General features: G+C 39.4%; 3 protein-coding genes across 6 annotated transcripts in view; 2 read left to right on the top strand and 1 right to left on the bottom strand.

Moving 5' to 3' along the window:
• Positions 1-9,465, bottom strand: part of LOC117954448 (PRELI domain-containing protein 1, mitochondrial-like) — a 12,487-nt gene extending 3,022 nt beyond the window's left edge. For 2 of the 3 annotated variants that reach the window (XR_004658824.1, XM_034888253.1), the window contains exons 1-5: positions 9,209-9,465; positions 7,873-8,079; positions 6,412-6,637; positions 5,009-5,122; positions 4,492-4,570 (exon numbers count right to left, since the gene is read on the bottom strand). Coding sequence is in view for 2 of the 3 variants with exons in the window: in XM_034888253.1 (XP_034744144.1) it covers positions 4,492-4,570; positions 5,009-5,122; positions 6,412-6,637; positions 7,873-7,964 (511 nt within the window). In the remaining variant the exon portion in view is untranslated. Of the gene's footprint in view, positions 1-3,194; positions 3,221-4,491; positions 4,571-5,008; positions 5,123-6,411; positions 6,638-7,872; positions 8,080-9,208 lie in introns of all 3 variants that reach the window. The other variant, XM_034888268.1, reaches the window with a different exon arrangement.
• A 761-nt stretch (positions 9,466-10,226) lies between these two features.
• ndufb6 (NADH:ubiquinone oxidoreductase subunit B) lies at positions 10,227-12,407 on the top strand. Its single transcript, XM_034888297.1, has 4 exons — positions 10,227-10,506; positions 11,248-11,340; positions 11,953-11,997; positions 12,282-12,407. Exons 1-4 carry the CDS (start codon positions 10,327-10,329, stop codon positions 12,345-12,347), a joined length of 384 nt encoding a protein of 127 aa, XP_034744188.1. The 5' UTR covers positions 10,227-10,326; the 3' UTR covers positions 12,348-12,407.
• Positions 12,408-13,229: 822 nt separating this feature from the next.
• Positions 13,230-17,264, top strand: toporsa (topoisomerase I binding, arginine/serine-rich a). Of its 2 annotated transcripts, XM_034894238.1 has the most exons (3): positions 13,230-13,407; positions 14,605-16,954; positions 17,045-17,264. In XM_034894238.1, exon 2 carries the CDS (start codon positions 14,608-14,610, stop codon positions 16,948-16,950), a length of 2,343 nt encoding a protein of 780 aa, XP_034750129.1. In that variant the 5' UTR covers positions 13,230-13,407; positions 14,605-14,607; the 3' UTR covers positions 16,951-16,954; positions 17,045-17,264. The 2 variants fall into 2 exon arrangements, with proteins under 2 accessions (XP_034750129.1, XP_034750120.1); XM_034894229.1 differs by lacking the exons at positions 13,230-13,407; positions 17,045-17,264 and adding an exon at positions 13,414-13,710 and having other exon boundaries at positions 14,605-17,038.
• The last annotated feature ends 347 nt before the right edge of the window (positions 17,265-17,611 follow it).

Here is a 17,611-nt window from a genome sequence, read left to right as displayed (position 1 = left end):
CTCAGGATGTGCTGTGCAGTTTGTGTGTGTTTTTCTTTCTTTTTTCGTATTCCATCTATGTTCCTTAAAAAGTAACACCCAGACCCACAAAGAGAAAGAAAGAGAGCAGGGATGAGCTGCTTCCTTCAGACAAATCAGCAGATGGGTGTCATGCGAGGTTGACTCCATGCAGACGGAGGGAGAAACCTCTTCCCGTTTGGAGACTGACAATAACTGGAGGGACTGGATTTTGGGAAATTACAGGGGCCAGCTCCACTAATGTGTGAACAGTTAATTTCGGCATACTATATTCTTTTAAACAACAAAGACCAAACAAAATATTGTGCAAGTTGGATTGGCTGAATCCCTGCATGCCTCTATGACATCACCCATCTTATGGTCACCATGTGTGTTTTAGTGGAAGGTGATCAAGGTCAGTCCTTACTAAAATTACACTGGCTGAGAGGTGTCATACTGGCAGCAGACTTCTGCCCAACTGGTTTTCTGTTCCTTACTATAGTTGATTCCTTGTGTGTTTTTGATCCACTGTTTGTGTCTGCGCAGAGGCTCCACTAACTCGGTTGAGAAAAAAAAAAAAAAGGCGACTGATTTCCCTGCGCGTATAAAAGTACCTTCCAAATCCCCCCTTAGGGGTTTTTACCTCATCAGGACTATCGCAGCACTCCCATAGCCTGTGTTTGCCTGTTAAGTGACAGGTTTAAGAATGTTTTAAGGGTTTATGTTCCTCTGAAGGAAATGTCTGAAAAAAACAGACACTACAGTCTTCCAAGAGTGAGGCGGTACTGTGGTATCTCAGGTGATTTCTCAGACGCTATCGTCCTGATTTTGATACAAGTGATTCATTGTATTACAGTGTATGAAAAAAATACAATTGGTCTTACTGGGTAGCATAATTAGGTTTACATAAATTGTGAGATTTCGGAGACTGAGCTGGTCTAATAATGTATGGTTTTAGATTTCAGATTGTTGAAGTATGTTCAGCACCACATAGTAAACGGTAAATTGGTGACACACATTTGCAAAGGCCTTTGTAAAATCAGGTACTGGGATTGTTTTTGATTTCTCTAGGTAGCTCAGTATAGCTGTCTAAAGCACAGAGCAGAGTTTATTTAGTTCTAATATTTCCCCAAAGTGTACTTTAAGTGTAGCAGGTACGTATCTTAGGTTCAGAACAGAGGTTAGCGTCAATTTGAGTGTTGCAGGATGTAAAACGATTCTGATGTTGGAGAAATCAAATTTGGACAAAACATAAATATGATAAAATGTCTGTTGAAGTGAGGACCTTGTTGAGGACCTAGAAGACGAGCATTGTGTCCAACAGTCTATCTAATCAATAAAAGGCAAATAATAAAAAGCAGGCGCACAGACCCAGATGTATTGCATGCAATCACTGCATTACATGAATCCATCCCACACACGACATGGCTCTCTCCAACCTTTCCTGTCCCTCCCACTTTCTACTCTGTCCAATCAGACAAATGTTATTTGTTTATTTATGGTTCAAAATAAACTGAAAGAAACAGCAAGGCAACACTGCAGGCCCTCTCTGTTCTACAGCATTATCAGTGACTATACTGACATACAATGGCAAACTTTTGTAATTGACATTAATTTCAAAGTTACAAAAGGTTCTACAGAAGTTCTTTTTAGCAAAAGTAACTTGTTCTTTAATCAGTAATTCATAAATTTTTGGGGTGTATGGTCCCTAATTAGGTATAGCTGTTTGTTTACTGTCTAATAAAGAACTGTAGTTCTTGTCTTGTTTGATATACCGTACTTGTTCTTCTTCACTGATAATTCTGTTTGTTCACCACCACATGCGACACCTCTGACATTGCACATTATCTTGTCATACATAAGAAATTTAAATCGCAGAACTTAAACAGAGTTTAAATGTGCCCATTGAGCAGTGTATCATCTTAATGCCCAGTTCGAAGGAAAAATCAATGAGCTTATCCATACTGAGGCATTGAGCTTGTCAGCTGAGCGAAAAATTGACACATGGCTCGGAAGGAATGAAAGAAGAAAAGTATGGCAAGGAAGCACAAAATTACGCAAGGAACTTAAAGATTACGTCCTAAATCATAAACACAGGAGAAAAATCTATTTAAATCTGACTTAGAAAATGGATCACTGGGTTTCTTTTTCTTTTCTCAATTGCCTCCCAGGGCTTCCTTAGATTTAGCCTCTACTGTTTAAACAGTCTATGTGTATAACATATGATATGTTCATTGTGAATGTAATATGTGACTTTTGAATCTCTACGGTCTAAAAAAAAAGGGGAGCAAATCAAAAATTATACTAGAAGCTGCATGTAAAAAAAATATTACTTGCTAGAACCCGACCAAAACATCGGCGGGCCAATATTATTGGCCGACATTAGGCTTTTTCTTTTCTTTTCTATTTTAAATATTCATTCCTCAGAATCATATGAATATTGAAACAATAAAATACTAATAAATACTGTCAACCATGTTATGAGTACTGGCGTTGCATAGTTTGTCCACCAGATGGCGCTCTGCAACATCCCTGTTGGCATCATTGATTATTATTATTATATATGTTTTTGTTCAAAACCACTAAGTTTCATATCTTAAGTTTATATTTTTATAAATTTTGTTTATCAGAACAATACTTTGATGTTCCTCTGTTCTGTTGTGACAATAAAACAAATTATCATATTATTTTAGTGATAACTACAGATTTTTTATATATATATATTTATCGGCCGATATATTGGAATAACAATAGCTATTTTCAATAGCCAAATATTAGTATCGGTATCCGCCTTAAAAATCCTTTATCGGTCAGGCTCTAATTACAACAATATTAAATGAACGGACAGATTCTTTTTTTTTAAGTTTTTCAAATATCAAATCAAGTTTAGAGTTTTACAGATTCAATACACTGGAGAACAAACACCACAATATTGATTATAGGATTCAGTCTCACATCTGACAGTAGGGTCAACTAAATGTAAACACTATCTAGTTCAATACTAGATCAACCTTTGAGTCACTTTTACTCAGAGGTTTGGGGACAAATACAGTGTGTCTCTGCATAAACAACACAAGGGGAGAAAGCCTCTACCTCAGCTACACTATCTACTGTGTGAGGCTCATATCTGGCATCCAGTGACAACCCTGGGCAAGGCCTGGGATGGCACGCAGACGCCCCACTGCTTACATACTTACCATAACGTTTAGCCTCATCCCAATCCCTGCAGTGCCATCAACAAAGGGGGAGTGGGACAGAATCACAACAATGGCAAAATGTCCTTTCAGACAACAGTACGCTGCAAAAGCACCACACAGTTTGTAGCAGAATACAAACCTTACTCATCAGAGCCTACTGCCAAACAAGACACCGCCTCTTCATCTTCATATCATTTAATAACCTCTCAGATCATTAAAATATACTTTTCAAAAATTAATATTTTGTATTGCATTGTTTCGTATGGTTATACTACGCAGGTTCCAGGTATGAATGTGTAACTGTGTGAATGTTACAGGTAGTCATTGCAAATGAGAACTAGTTCACAATCAACTTACCTGGATGAATAAGTTTTAAAAAAATTCAAGTTAGACAAAAACTGTCTCTACAAATTGTAATTTTAGAGTCTGATGAAGGATAAAATGTTTGTTCGGGACAAATAAAGGGTTGTAAAGAGCTAGATTTATCATTTGTCATTTTTCAAACCAAAACATTAATAGAAATTACACTTTACAAGATTAATCGAATGGGAATATTTTCTAAAATATTTTCTAAGTAAACTGAATATCTTTGAGTTGTGGACAAAACAAAACAAGATATTTGAGGACGTCGTCTTGGGCTTTTTGGAAACAATAATCCACGTTTCACCATTTTCAACAACTAATTGATTATTCACAAGAATTATCCAGAGATTAATCAACTATGAAAATAATTGTTAGTTGCAGCACTAGCCTGCTCCACACTATTTTGTTTATGCAACAGTGACTCCCTAAATCTTTGGCCTGAGTCTAAATTCAGGCTGTTTGTCACTGTGGTTGCCATGGTTTCATATCCTTCTGCAGCTACGGTATTTATTCAGTATGTTTCTAAGCAGTAACAAGGGCCTTTAGGCTGCTTAAATCAACCTTTTTTGGGGTGCAATGCTGCCTGTTCGTGGAGTTATTACTGCTAAAGACTTGAAAGGCTAAACATTACCAAATGAACGTCTGGCGCGAGCCACTTGTGTTTTTACATTCACCAGATTCATGAAAAGACATCACGGGGATGTTTATCCATGTATACAAAGTATAGAAATTGTATAAATTAAGACATTTATATATACTCTTTTATACATTTTTTATTGTGTTCAATGTGTCGCATCTAATGTTCTGAGGAAAGAAAGCCCTACTTCTCCTACGAGTTTCTCTTCTCCAGAAATAGCAACAGTTAAAAATAAATGTGTTCCCTCTTCCCTTTCTCTTGCACTTTTCTCCTGTTTCTGCAGTGAAGTGTACGTACCCTGTAAATTGGACAGTGCGTAATCCAGCCCTTTCATGGCCTTCACCTGGTTACTTTTGAATCGGGCCAATCCAAACTCCTGGGATAAGACAGAACAGGAAATGGCTTTACATTGGGGAAGACAGCTAAAAAACAACACTTAGCTAACAGTCCTCTCTCTCATTTTCTCTAGGGATATCAAAGCAAGCCTGGCAACTCCCACCTCTACAGTACTAATCACAATTTAGGCGGACATATTTTTGGCACTGTTTTCACTTCTCCCACTTCTTTATTTTGGCATTTGCACACAGGTTCCCAGGCCTCCACTGCCCGTTATGTGACCTACAAATCAAAATAAGGCCTATTTTACTGCTATTACACCTCTACGCTTATGAATTCATAGCTGTCTTATGTAAAGATATGATGATGGCTATTATCAAAGAAAAAAAAGTATGTTACATTGATACAGAATATGGAATAGTTAACATGTTAATTCAAGCATGGGTAACTATTTATTCCGCAAAAAGGTTAAAAGTACCTGAATAGGTCTGGAGAAGCCATAAACATTTGAGGATATCCACGCTTCCCGTTTCAGCTTGGTGGTGGCTGGCTGCTCCACAGAGTCTTGGAAAATACAACGCTCTTCAACCGACTAACATGGGGAAAGAGAAAAGTACAGCGGGCTGATGTAAATGACAAAGCTGTGAAAAGCTTTTAAATTGTCTTTTTTTAATCTAGTTTTAAACAGGGGTTTAAGAGCTGATTTATAATGAAACATTTTACAATTTGAATTGGATGCGCTGATCAGATAATTTCTTTGATCAGAACCAGTCAGTTGGCTTAATTTCCAGGTGGGTTTCATGCTGCAGTAGATTAAAAACACGAGTAGCATAAATCCATCCTGCGTTAGCATAAAGTGTACAGCAGTGAAAGTGTGAAAAAAACACATCAAAGCGGCATAATGTAAAAGTTGTGTCAAGGTTCATCTTCCCTTGGAGATCATTACATCTGAACTGCGTTCAAATGCTCGCCTCCTTTGAAGATGAGGCCGGTTGAATTAATATTCCCTCCTCCCATCCGGGGTTAGCAGCTACACCTGACTGCGCTGCGCAGTCATGGCACAGAGTACAGGTTACTCTGCCAACATAGTTTACAGCATCGAGCAAAGACAAACAGCAACACTATGAACAAGATATTATTTTGAACTTGTGAATTGATTTCACAAATTGTACAAAATACAAATCTGGATTCTTGTATAAATCCGATTTTGCTAGAACTTAACACACTGCATAACTGTTGAGTGTGGTAAGAGGTATGCACTACTGCACCTGCAATGTGATAATTTTTACATCTGGAGGTTGGCAAAAACATTTATTGGCCACTTGGGGGCAGCTGTGAACACACTAATATATCATTACCTTTTAAGTTTAAATAATGACAATGTGAGCAAACAGTTGCTTATCTACTCATCTAAAACTTGCAGGGCAACATTATCATTCATTTGAAGCTGTGTTTCTGGCCAATATTCTCTCTCTTTTAGCTTAGTCTCTACCAACTTGGTGCCAAGCAAGTAATGTAGTGGGTTTATTAGAGCTTTTTATTTTAAGAGTGGTGAGAGTGCATCAAAACAATAAAGCTGCAGACGGAATAACTAAACAGTTACCTGAAACTCAAGGAGAGCTTTAAATTGAGATACATTGTCATTATTATCATTGTAGCCACCTTAAGAAACTCAGACAGACAATGCTCCAGGCAATTGATTATTCAAGATTTATCTCAGTAGTGTAGGCCGAGGACACAAGGTCAGTGAGAAATACTGGTCGATGAAAACTTGCTAACATTTTCAAAGACTCATGGGAAAATCGCTGTAAAAAAGTTTCATAACAAAGAAAGATAAATGCTACACAAAAAAGAGCAACCACAGAGAATCCGACAGCTCACCATGAGAGTTGTGTGGTTGAGATTCCAGGTGTAGGTGGTCAGGCTCCTTTTGACAGGGTCCACGATGGAGTCCTCGATGATGTACACCAAGCGAGACATGCCGGTGGGGAAGAGCCGCTCCGCCCAGCGAGGCAGCCGATTGGTCTTCGTCAGGAGGCGTCTGGAGAGGAGCCGGTGGTCCGCCGTCACTTCGCGGTACACAACGTCCTCTGTGAGAACATGGGTGCTGAAGGGTGCAAAACGGACAGACATGGGTGTCATTAGGTCTGTCTTAAATTAGTCAGGTGTTCATATAAAACACTGAATTAATCAATCCTCCTGTTCATACTGGCCAATGTGAGATCTCGTCCCTCCATGTAAGTGATGGGACACCAAATCAGCGGCCCTTTTCTTGTGCAAAAATACATTTTTAGGTTTATTTTATGTTCATGAGGCCTCAGCAGTCTGGTATAGACAAATGAAGTGGATATCTTTCAAAGTTAGTCTTTTTTTGTACCAAATTCCATCTTTGTGTTCCTCTACATCCACTACAGTTCAGCAAGGAATACGGTGGAAACACAAGGAGGAAATTCTAACTAACTTTGGAGGATACTGACTTGGTTTGGCTAACTCCAAGGCTTAAGTGTGGAATATATTCTTTCCATTGGAAGCATTTAAAAAAAATAAAGATCTGTTAATGGCTAGCATAAAATCCTTATAGCAAGCAAAAACAGTATCAGCTGCGTCAATGTACATGTGTGTAAGTTAGTGTTGTTTTAAGACGGACTTAAACAAAGGTTTCATATTCGTTTGTGGTTAATTTCAGTTCTGGTTAAAACAGGGGTCCACTTCCAAACAGTCAGTTAGAAAAAGACTGTGTGTTTTCTGTGTGTCCTGGTGCATCTTTTTGAGCAAAAAAATGACATTGTGAGATAATATAAAGCAAATATTCCTCAAGATGTTGTTAGCCCATGTCATAACGCAAGTATACCCGATTAACCACACAACTAGGACTAGGCTAAACTTGACTTATTTATTATTACAATATAACTATTGTTTTTTCAGTTCACTATCTTAATCGTGACTGAAGGCTCTTTGATTTTAGGTTCACCTGAATTGTATAGTAGGATTCAACAATATACCCCATCCTAATAACTCAATATGATGACAAGATTCCTGCAGGGCTAAAAACACTCCAATAACTTCTCTTCATCCCAAAGGCCCTGTACTGAGGGATTATATTATAAAATTTACTAAAAAACAAACAAAAAGGTTCACAATGTACTGCAGTCTTGTTTTGTCTTTTTAATAAAGTCACTCATATCTAGAAAAAGTTGAGCAAGCATGATTGTGGGTTATTGTTTTTATGTGCCACTACAAAATACAACATCTTAAAGGCGTTGTTGCCTTCTGACACCCACCACATGCTTTACAATGAGCATCCCAGATAAAAATACTGACCATGAAAATATTACACAATACCTGAATGGGTTTGGGTACCTCTGCCAAAAAGCAGAGACAACATGGTCCCACGTACTCCTGATGTCCGTGTTATTACTGAAATACTTGACCATTCTTCTCTCGCAGCTGTACAGGATGGCCTGAATCCCGAACCCTGAGGTCCCTGGCCGCGGCTACACAAGTTGATAAAAACGTTGGTGCCGACTCCATCCAAAATCTGCCACAGTCATGTAAAGAAACAATGGACATTGTTTTGATATTTTTAAGTAATTGCTGATATGAATTAGTCAATCATCAGAGTTTTTCCTGTTTTACCGTGGTAGCTATCCTCTCAGTATCTCGTGGTTTATAGGCTAGTGTAGTCAATGTTGCATATCAATGAGCAGGACTGCTTTACAGCAGTATTAGATTTTAATATGATTATTATTTGAATTTGATTATCTACATTTATTTGGCATACATCTAATTTGCTGGATAAGCCAGAAACAGGTACTAAATTATTCATATCATGCTGGGGATTGTATTCATATCTCACACTCCTGCTCCATATCCATCAATAGATGTCTATACAGTCTATACTGTCTATACAGAATAACTTATAACATTATCGATACATAATTGTTTTGGCATTCTCTACCCACCCATGAAGTCTTGCACTTACTGTTTGTCTGTATACAGTACCAACCACACTACCCTGTATATACAATCCCGATTGTTTGTTGTCTATATAAAAAAAAATGTATACCTACTTGTCTGTATATATTAACCATGTTTATGTTTCTTTTTTGTCTTTTAATTTGTCCTGCACAATGTAATTGGTCCTATAGTGAGTTTTTCATAATTAAATCAAAGGATATCTGTTATTATGTTAAACAGAGTTGAATGTCCTTTAACTTCAAACAGATAACATAAACATCCTTTGTGTCTTCTGTAATCTGTAGCTACAAATCACCTTTATGTCCATCTTTACATTGTCCTGTATAGTAGCTGAGGTAACGGCTTGTTCTCAGCTCGGAGGCTAATGTGACTGCTAACATGTTAGTTCCTTGGCCATCTAGTTAACCTACAGCTAACGTTAGCTAAGTAAAACGATTGTAAATACTATAGTTTTATATCGAACGGTGCTAGTGAGATTGAATGACAATCAGTTTATTATTTTGTTTTGTTTGTTATTTTACAGCTCGATCATGACAGTCAGATCATGCGTTGAAGATTTGACTTCTAGCTAGCTAGTTTACCATAACTCAACCACGGTTAATTACGTTTAGCTAGCTAGCCTTAACGCTTAGTGGAGGGTAACGTTAACTTAACTTTCAACTGCTCATGGTTATCGAAATAAAAAAAAGAGAAGTCTTACCTGAAAGTCACTGCGAAGGAAATATTAGGCTGATAAATATCCGCAGAGTGCCTGTTATTTGTGCTTGTAGCCCAAACGTTAGCTAGCTAATTGCGTCCACGATTCCTACATGTGACAGAACAGGCAGTAGTAGCCGGTAGTAGCTAGTGGAGGGGCTATTCTGGTTCTAATGTTAGCCAGTCTTCTTAATCGTTTAATAGCAGCTAGAAACCAAACCAGCGTTGTAGGTCCATGCCGCCACCTACTGTACCGGAGAGTGGAACATCATTACTTGAAGAATCTGGGACCAGGGGGTATAAGCGAGCATCCAAAAAGCCTCCTAGGAGAGATTCTCTTACATTGGCCATGATCACTTTCCGTTAGCATTAAATTGACTGCCATTCATTTTGGCGTCACTTTTACTGCAAATAACTATACATCTGAAGCGTTGTTTCGTTATTTCTAAAGAGGTACGACAATGTATAAAAGGCTCCATTAACTTGTATCTCACGTAGGTGTTTTTGTTTAAAAAAGAAAAATCAGCTATTAAATCAGCGGTAGTCCTACAGGAAGAAAGACAAGAAAAATACTATCAATTTAAGATACAAATGACCCCAGCCACAAACTGTTAGTTTTTAATCCATTTGCAGGACCGTCTTCACACATGTACTTCATTTATATTTTATTTGTTTGCATTTAGCCCAATGCTGATGAAAAGAATGGAGAGTTTAGCAGTCTGTTCTGGAGCATAGAAACAGATGGAATAATAAGATTGTCATTGCAAGCACTTTTTATTGTTGTGCGTGATTAATAAAGAACCTTGAACCTTGTGAATAAACCTGACTGACTTAAGAGTCGTCACTGCTTCTGACACTCTTCTCACACCGCATTTTCTGTCAATCTCAGATTGATTCTATGAGTTTTAATTGCATTACATATTGAAGAAATTATAGACAAACATTACGTTCTCTTCCGATCCACCAGGTGTCGCAGTAGAATTTGTCGAACTGTTCAATCTCATATCAATCACGTTTCCGCTCCTTCTTCTTCCTCGGTGGTTGGTGTATTTCTCTGCACAGATAGGTGTCCTCCATGGTGTCATTGTAGGTCCCTTGAGGTTGAATATCCAAAAACAAGCAATGTCTGGGTACACACCAGACGAGAAGCTCCGTGTCGAGCAGATAACAAAGCTCCGGAGGCAGTGGCTGAAGGACCAGGAGCTCAGCCCGAGGGAGCCCGTGGTACAAGCTAAACCTCCTGGCGCTGTCGCTAAGTTCTGGGCTGGCTTTCTGGAGCCCAAGAGCCTGTGGAGGCTTTACGTGAGTCCCTGTACACAGCTAACGCTAGCTAGCATAACAACCACTGGTGATAACTGTTACGCTACAAAAAAATAGAAATTATCACATAACATACTGAACGGTTTTCATAGTGTGACAGCTGTGTTATAACGCTAACGTGTTAAGCTACGACACAGCTAGCTAAATGTTCAATATTGTAGGGTTGACTATTTCACAGTAGGCCTAGTGGAAAATAGTGATTTCACAAACTATTTACACAATAATGTTTTTAAGGAAATAATCATCAATAATATAATAACTTAGACGGTAAAGTCAAATAATAGAACAGCTAGAACAGTCTGGTAAGTTCAGAAAAGTATATCACTTGTCTGTAAAACCAGGAAAAGACTAATGCCACATTACAATATCAAAAATCTAAGACGATATCTAATCTTGTGTCACAAGGTCGATTTAAGATTGATAAAAGGCCCTGCACTACAGAATGTACATTTGAAACTTCTCTTGTCTCTTGAGTTGCTTTGGTCCACTCTATGTTTCAGCATGTATCCATAAAGTAACCCCTGATTCAGTTTCTTCTCTGTCAACACTTCCAGCTGAGTGTTTTACATGCATAAACCCCTCACCTATTCAGAGTAAAAGAGCATGCGCCCTATGTTGTAGTATATATTATCTTTTGTGGGGCTGTCTGAACAAACACTGTGATTCATGATGTATTTCTCTTCTTTATACAATAACCGGTCTCTTATGTGCTTCTCTTCACAGACCTACAAAGCATACACAGGTGGAGTTTTTACATTAACACGGCTGTTAATACCTGCTTGGATCGTTCACTACTGTGTGAAATACCATACTGCTGTAAGTCAACCAACATTTTAAACATTATTTGGGATATTAAGAAATAACTACTACATGTTATGTGCAATGTAGTTAGACCTTCACTTGTGTGAATGCTTACGTTTTTGAAGAGCCAATGATTGGCTGATTTTCTTTTTAATGTTGAGTATGCCTGCTATGAGCTTTTTTTTTAGGCATTTTAGCAAGTCCAGGGTGCTCAAGAAGTTCAGTCAGATGTTTGAAGGTGCTCTTTGGGGTTGGGAATACAATTAAATATAGAAAAAGGGGAAATCCAAGGCACTCTTCTTCAAAATTATTTAAAAAGCTTTTATTTTACTGGCTATTTCCGCATAGAAAATTTAAAAGACATGGGAAGAAGCAACCCACACGTCATCAGGGTTTGTCACCCACCCTGAAGAAGGCTGTCTGTGATTTTCTATAATGAAAGAGCCAGTAAAATAAAGGCTTTTTAAATTTATTTTAAGAAGAGTGCCTTGGATCTCCCTTTTTTCTAGACATGTTAAACTATTTAGAGTGTCATTTTATTCTTTAGGTAGCATACAAGTAGGGCAACTTGCAAAGAAAACAGGAGTACTTTGAATGCAGCATTGACAATGTCATTGTCCCCTACAGCAAAGGCCATATGGCATTGTGGAGTTGAAACCCAAGCTGTTCCCTGTAAGTAAGATTTATTCATTCTGCCACTACACCTTTGTTTTTCCTGTAATCACTATACTCATTATTTGTATTTTTTGTACATACAGCTGCATATCAGCTTTCTTCATAGCCATAGTAAGATCTGATTGTCGTGCAGTCTGATTCCACACAAACAGGCAACAGTCCAGAGATTCTCTGACAAAAGCATAAAAGAGCTGTTCTTCAAGATGTCTTCATGTAGGAAAAAGAGACTAGAAAAGAGAAAAGAGTACTTCTAAGTAGTTTGTCCTTGTCTTTTTGTAAAGGGTGACACCATTCTGGAGACGGGTGAAGTTGTTCCAGATCTTCCTGACGCCCATGGTCATCACTGAAGTGTCCATCATTTTCTGTTGTAAAAAACTGTGTATATGACAATAAAATATTACAAAGTTGTTCATGAGTATGTATAATGTCACAAGTTATGGTAAATAGTGACATATGAAAGTGGACATTATTAATGAAGGTTACCAGTAAGAGGCTTTAGTATTTTTTTTAGAGAAACATTTTCCAGTTAGCTGAAAGATCATCATGGTTTAAAAAAAAAAGAAAAAAGAATTTTAGTGAACTTAACCTTATTAGTGTAGCAGTTAGCTGTAAATTTCATTTTTATAACATGTTACTCCACTTATTTCATGTTTTTAAATGGGGTGGGGATATAATGCAGATAGGTGGGACACAGATTGAAAATTGTATGTTGGTTTAAAAGTTTTTATTATTATCAGCTCTGGTACAGCCACGGGCTGTAGATTTATTAATTATTAGTTAAGAATATCAACAGTCTATGGGTACAGCACAAGGTATACACTAAGGATACACTGGATTTCCCAACGGCAAGCATAGCCTAATGAGCATAATGTGTTGTTGAAGTTGAGGCATATGTTACTTTTACTTTCATTGTGTTTCTGACTGCTATTAGCTGGATTGAGAACTATCGCCTGATACACTGTAAAGTATGTGGTATAATGTAGCGTAAAAACAAGGCCTTAAAGACTCTTGTCTCCTGTGACCTATTAACCGGCAGTGTGCTTCATGCTGTTACCATTACAGTATACACTGTAGAATAGCTACAATCAATTCAAATTTATATAGGAAATCATTTCAATGGTTTTTATTCTGATTTAATTTTGTGTGTACGAACTCTTTTATTTTGGTAGTTCTTCAAAAAAACGACTGTGCTTTTATTGTGAAGGGCGGAAGTGGCTTCACAAGCTTGAATTAAGAAAAAACTACTCAGAATGTACGCTGGGGAGATGGAGGGAGTGTTATGAAGTCAGGCTGCCGGGCTTGTAAAGAGTTGCCCCTGATTGACAGTTATGTAGTAATGAATGAGTTTCTTCCAGACAAAGAGATCTAATCAATTTCCAACCGCAAACGTGTTCGAGGAAGCCAAAAGTAAATATTGTTCAACTTTTCTCGAACGTCCTAACTAACCGTACAGCTAGCTAGGTCCTTGCCTAACTAGCTAACGCTAGATAGCTATAACGCAACACATCCATGCTATAACGCCCTAGCTTACTTAGCTAGCGTGCTAACTTGAGCTAACCAAGTTCGTCAGTTCGTTGGCTAAGTTCGCAGTTTCGATCAGTGTTAGCGCCAATGTACCTTCGACAGAGTCATTTGTAGACATGTTAGGATTGTTGAGAAAATACCAGCACTTCAACCCGACGTATTTCCAAGTGTTTAGCGACACGTACGGTAATGTATCTCAATAAGTGGGCTCCCTACAAACAGACAGCGCTGGACACGGTTCTAGCCAAACCTGCTAGGCTAACTAACGCTAACAGAAAACAACAACATAACCGATGGACAAAAATGAGTGTCGATTTAATTATAGGATTAATCCAACGTGTTCTTCTCAGTGATAACGTTAACATGTCTATCAAGATTGTCCATATGAAAGGTATATGTAACGTTACAGCTAGATCTGATGTAACGTTAGGACCGTGATTATAGTTATGTACCACGGGCTGTCATAGGCCGCCATTTCTGTCATTTTCTCTGCTTATTTTTTAAATAAAAGACATGTTTGTTTTTATAAATATGTTTTTTTCTCTTGTTACTACAAGATACTTTAATGATGTGATGTACGTGTAGGGATCTTGAATGTATGTAAAGGTTATTTATGTAGACATGCATTTGAAATGGGGGATACAGCCTTGTTACTATAGAAACTAAGCTGATATGTCATCATAATGTTTGTTGTTCAAAGTCATATTTCATTGTTGTCATGAGAAGGATGAACCATGTTTTCTTTTTATGATACATCATGTGTAACTTAATTTAGCATATTATTAATATTTTCTCTGCAAGTCATTGTGCAAACCTTTAAGTTGCCTAATGGATGTGATGTCAGATTTACTTGAAGAACATTTCTTATCAATAAACAGGAAGGTATTTAGTGCAGTTGTTCGGTGTGCTCTTGAATGAAGCTACTTAAGTGTACAGGTCTGATTTTAGACTTAACTGCGACAAGTCAGTAAAACGTTACAGGTTACTCTTATCACTGCCTTACCGTTCTTATTGTTTTGTAAGGGGAAAAAATTACCAATTTTTATAATAATTTAAACCTTATTTTTCTTGTCTTGTTAGATCATGTCAGCAATCCAGATTGCCCTCCAGCAGAGCCAGAAAAAGGGCAGAAGGAAAACTTCTGAAGCAATGTCTGCAGAGGTGTCCCCAGACTCAAAGTGTCCCATCTGTTTGGACGTATTTAACAACATTTCTTACCTGGACATCTGCCTACACAAGTTCTGTTTCCGCTGTATTCAGGAGTGGTCGAAGAACAAAGCTGAGTGCCCTCTATGCAAACAGCCGTTTAATTCAATCTATCACAGTATAAAATCTGATCAGGACTTTAAGAAGTATGATCTGCAGCCGGTGGATAATGGCTCTTTCGGGACTTTTGGCGGAGTGCGGTTTAGATACCGCACAACTCTTACTGGAGTCCATCGACAGATGCGGGGAAGGACATCTCCACCTCCCGACAATGGAGTAATGTTTGAAGCCTCAGCAAACCCCCCACAACAGCCGCAGGACCGCTACATCCGGCGGATGTTGAAGAGGTTGGCAGAAAAGAGGAGAGCTGCGAGTGAAGGCAGGGCAGTGAACAGTGTCAGAGAGCAGGAAATGGTCAACTTCAGGAGGGAACTGTACCGACGGGGGGTGAGGATTCGGAGTGTCCGGGATGGAGGCCGCTCCCGCGACACCTCAGCTGAGTTCTTCCGAAGAAATCCTGCCTGCCTACATAGACTGATCCCCTGGCTAAAAAGAGAACTCATTGTGCTATATGGGGCCCATGGCTCTTTGGTCAACATAGTTCAACACATCATCATGTCACGCATTACACGTTATGATATGGAGGATGGGGCTATTCAGGAAGAGCTCAGGCCGTTCCTCCAGGGGCGCACAGAGCACTTTTTGCATGAGTTCATCAGCTTTGCAAAGTCCCCCTTCAATATGGAGGCCTATGACCAGCATGCTTCCTACGACTGCCCCGCCCCTTCCTCAAATGAAGGCAGCAGTTCCAATTCATCTGTAATAGCTATCTCAGAGGATGAGGAGGACTCAGTGGAGTTGGACCCCCCAGGTGACGCCACGTCTAATTTGAGCCACTCTGCGTGGGATGATGAGACGCCTGGGCCATCCTATTCTACAACAGCGGAGCAGAGCAGGGCCGAGTGTCTGTCAGTCCTCGACTTAGACTCGGATTCAGACAGCAGTTTAGAGGAGGAGACGCAGGGGTTTGGGGCCTCTCCACAGGAAGTGACTCCTCATAACAAAACGGACGTGGCACACGGTGGAGCTAACGATGAAGAGTGTCTGTCTCATGACAGCGATGACTGTGTCATTATAAGTTTTGTTAAGCCAACAGCTGAGCGGACTCCTGAACTGGTTCAGCTCTCCTCTGACTCTGATGAGTCTGCCAGTGAAGATATTAAAGCAGTACCTCTTCTACCTCAACACATCCGCTTCTCCAGTCTCAGTCCCATAGCTTCACAGAGTAGTGATCCAAGTGGTGCTGGACAGTCAGAAAGTGCAGAAACGGACAACTATCATCAGTTTTATTCAAAAGATAGATGTAGCTCTTCAACATCTAGCAGACACAAAACATCCAGTAAGTTAGACAGAAAAGACACGGGTAGAAGATTTGAGCGTAATGATAGATCTAGAGAGAAGCACTTGTCTAAGGACACAGACCATAGGAGAAAAAGGAGGTCAAGAAGTGGAGAGCACAGGCCCTCCAGCAGGAGCCCAGTGATCTCCCCCAGCAGCACGCAGTCCAGAGACAGAGGTTCTTCTTACTCCAGTAGCAAAGACTACTCGAAATGTGACCGTAATTATAAAAGGAGAGACCGTGATTACAGCTATCAATCAAATAGGCGTTATAGTCAAGAGAGAAATAATAGTGGGGTAAATTACACAGAGAAGCGATCCTACTATTACAGTATTCGCAACTACTCAGATCGGCACTCTGGCTCCAGGAGCCACAGCAGAGATTCGCGGAGGCGGGACAGGGGGCATTCTCGTTCTAGGACTTGTTCCAGCAGTCGGTCCCCTTCAACAAAAAGTAGATCTCACAACAATAAGCCTGGTGGGAAGAGGAAATACAAAACAAGACATTTGGAAGAGGCATCCAAAAACACACTTTCCCTCTCAAATGCTAACGGGGACTCCCCCGTGTTGTCCACAAAACACAAGAAAAAGAGCAAAGAGAAACATCGTAAAAAATCCAAAGACAGGTCGAGAAAGACTAGCAGGAGCCTCAGCGTGGAGCTCGTCAATGAGGAAAACCCTAATGAGCGGAGCAAGCATCACCATAAGAAGAAGAAGAAACACAAGAAGAAAAGTAAAAGGCACAATAGTAATGAGCGCACAGGGAAACACTCACCCACTGTCATTACCATTGATAGTGACAGTGATTCTTTTTGCGAGTGACGGTGTCACCCAGGACAGCAGCATCAACGAGGCCAACCAAGGGAAAGGACCACACATGACTTCGCCCCTCTGGACTCTCTCTGGTTTTATGGAGGTTCAGATGGCTTCACCGTTAGCAGCTAATGCCTGCCAGTAGTATTTTACATCAAAACAATGTTCAGTATGTTGAAAGTCACCAGAGCTTGACGGATATAGTGAATACACGTATCCCTTTAAATGCAACCGCAAGTGTTTTCTGCAATTCATTGGACACTGGCCTACACAATAATGTTAGCTAACCTAAAATAATCTTATTTTACATGCAAAGTGCCACTATGAACTACCCTGAAAATCCAGAGTTCTCACGAGAGCACAATTTGAATTTGCTCAGTGAGTTACTCTGGCAGCAAGTAATGCTGCTCATGAACTATATCCTTGTGTCTGTGCTGCACCAATCACATCAGTGTGTCTGATATAGGTGAGTGAGAGGGGAGCTAAACAGATGACTACAGTTTAATCTACCAGTTAGCTCCGCTGGTAGCTATGCGTACGGGGCTCTGGATACGTCACCCCATGTATTGTTGTGATTGGTCGTAGTGTTATTCAATTGCGTGCAGTGCGATTTTCAAATGCACGCTTGGTGCCGCCCATTGAGATGAGCAACTTTCATTACTCAATGCCA

This window comes from Etheostoma cragini, chromosome 2 (assembly GCF_013103735.1).
Source record: "Etheostoma cragini isolate CJK2018 chromosome 2, CSU_Ecrag_1.0, whole genome shotgun sequence".
NCBI lineage: Eukaryota > Metazoa > Chordata > Actinopteri > Perciformes > Percidae > Etheostoma > Etheostoma cragini.
Note: the sequence above shows the minus strand (reverse complement) of the source record. Positions and strands in the feature narration are given on the sequence as shown.

Excerpts from the sequence above, each read along its gene's own strand:
- ndufb6 (XM_034888297.1), top strand. The coding sequence starts at position 10,327 with ATGTCTGGGTACACACCAGACGAGAAGCTCCGTGTCGAGCAGATAACA. Across the intron at positions 11,341-11,952 it reads GTGTGAAATACCATACTGCT|CAAAGGCCATATGGCATTGT; the intron begins GTAAGTCAACCA and ends TGTCCCCTACAG. Across the intron at positions 11,998-12,281 it reads TGAAACCCAAGCTGTTCCCT|GGTGACACCATTCTGGAGAC; the intron begins GTAAGTAAGATT and ends CTTTTTGTAAAG.
- toporsa (XM_034894238.1), top strand. The coding sequence starts at position 14,608 with ATGTCAGCAATCCAGATTGCCCTCCAGCAGAGCCAGAAAAAGGGCAGA.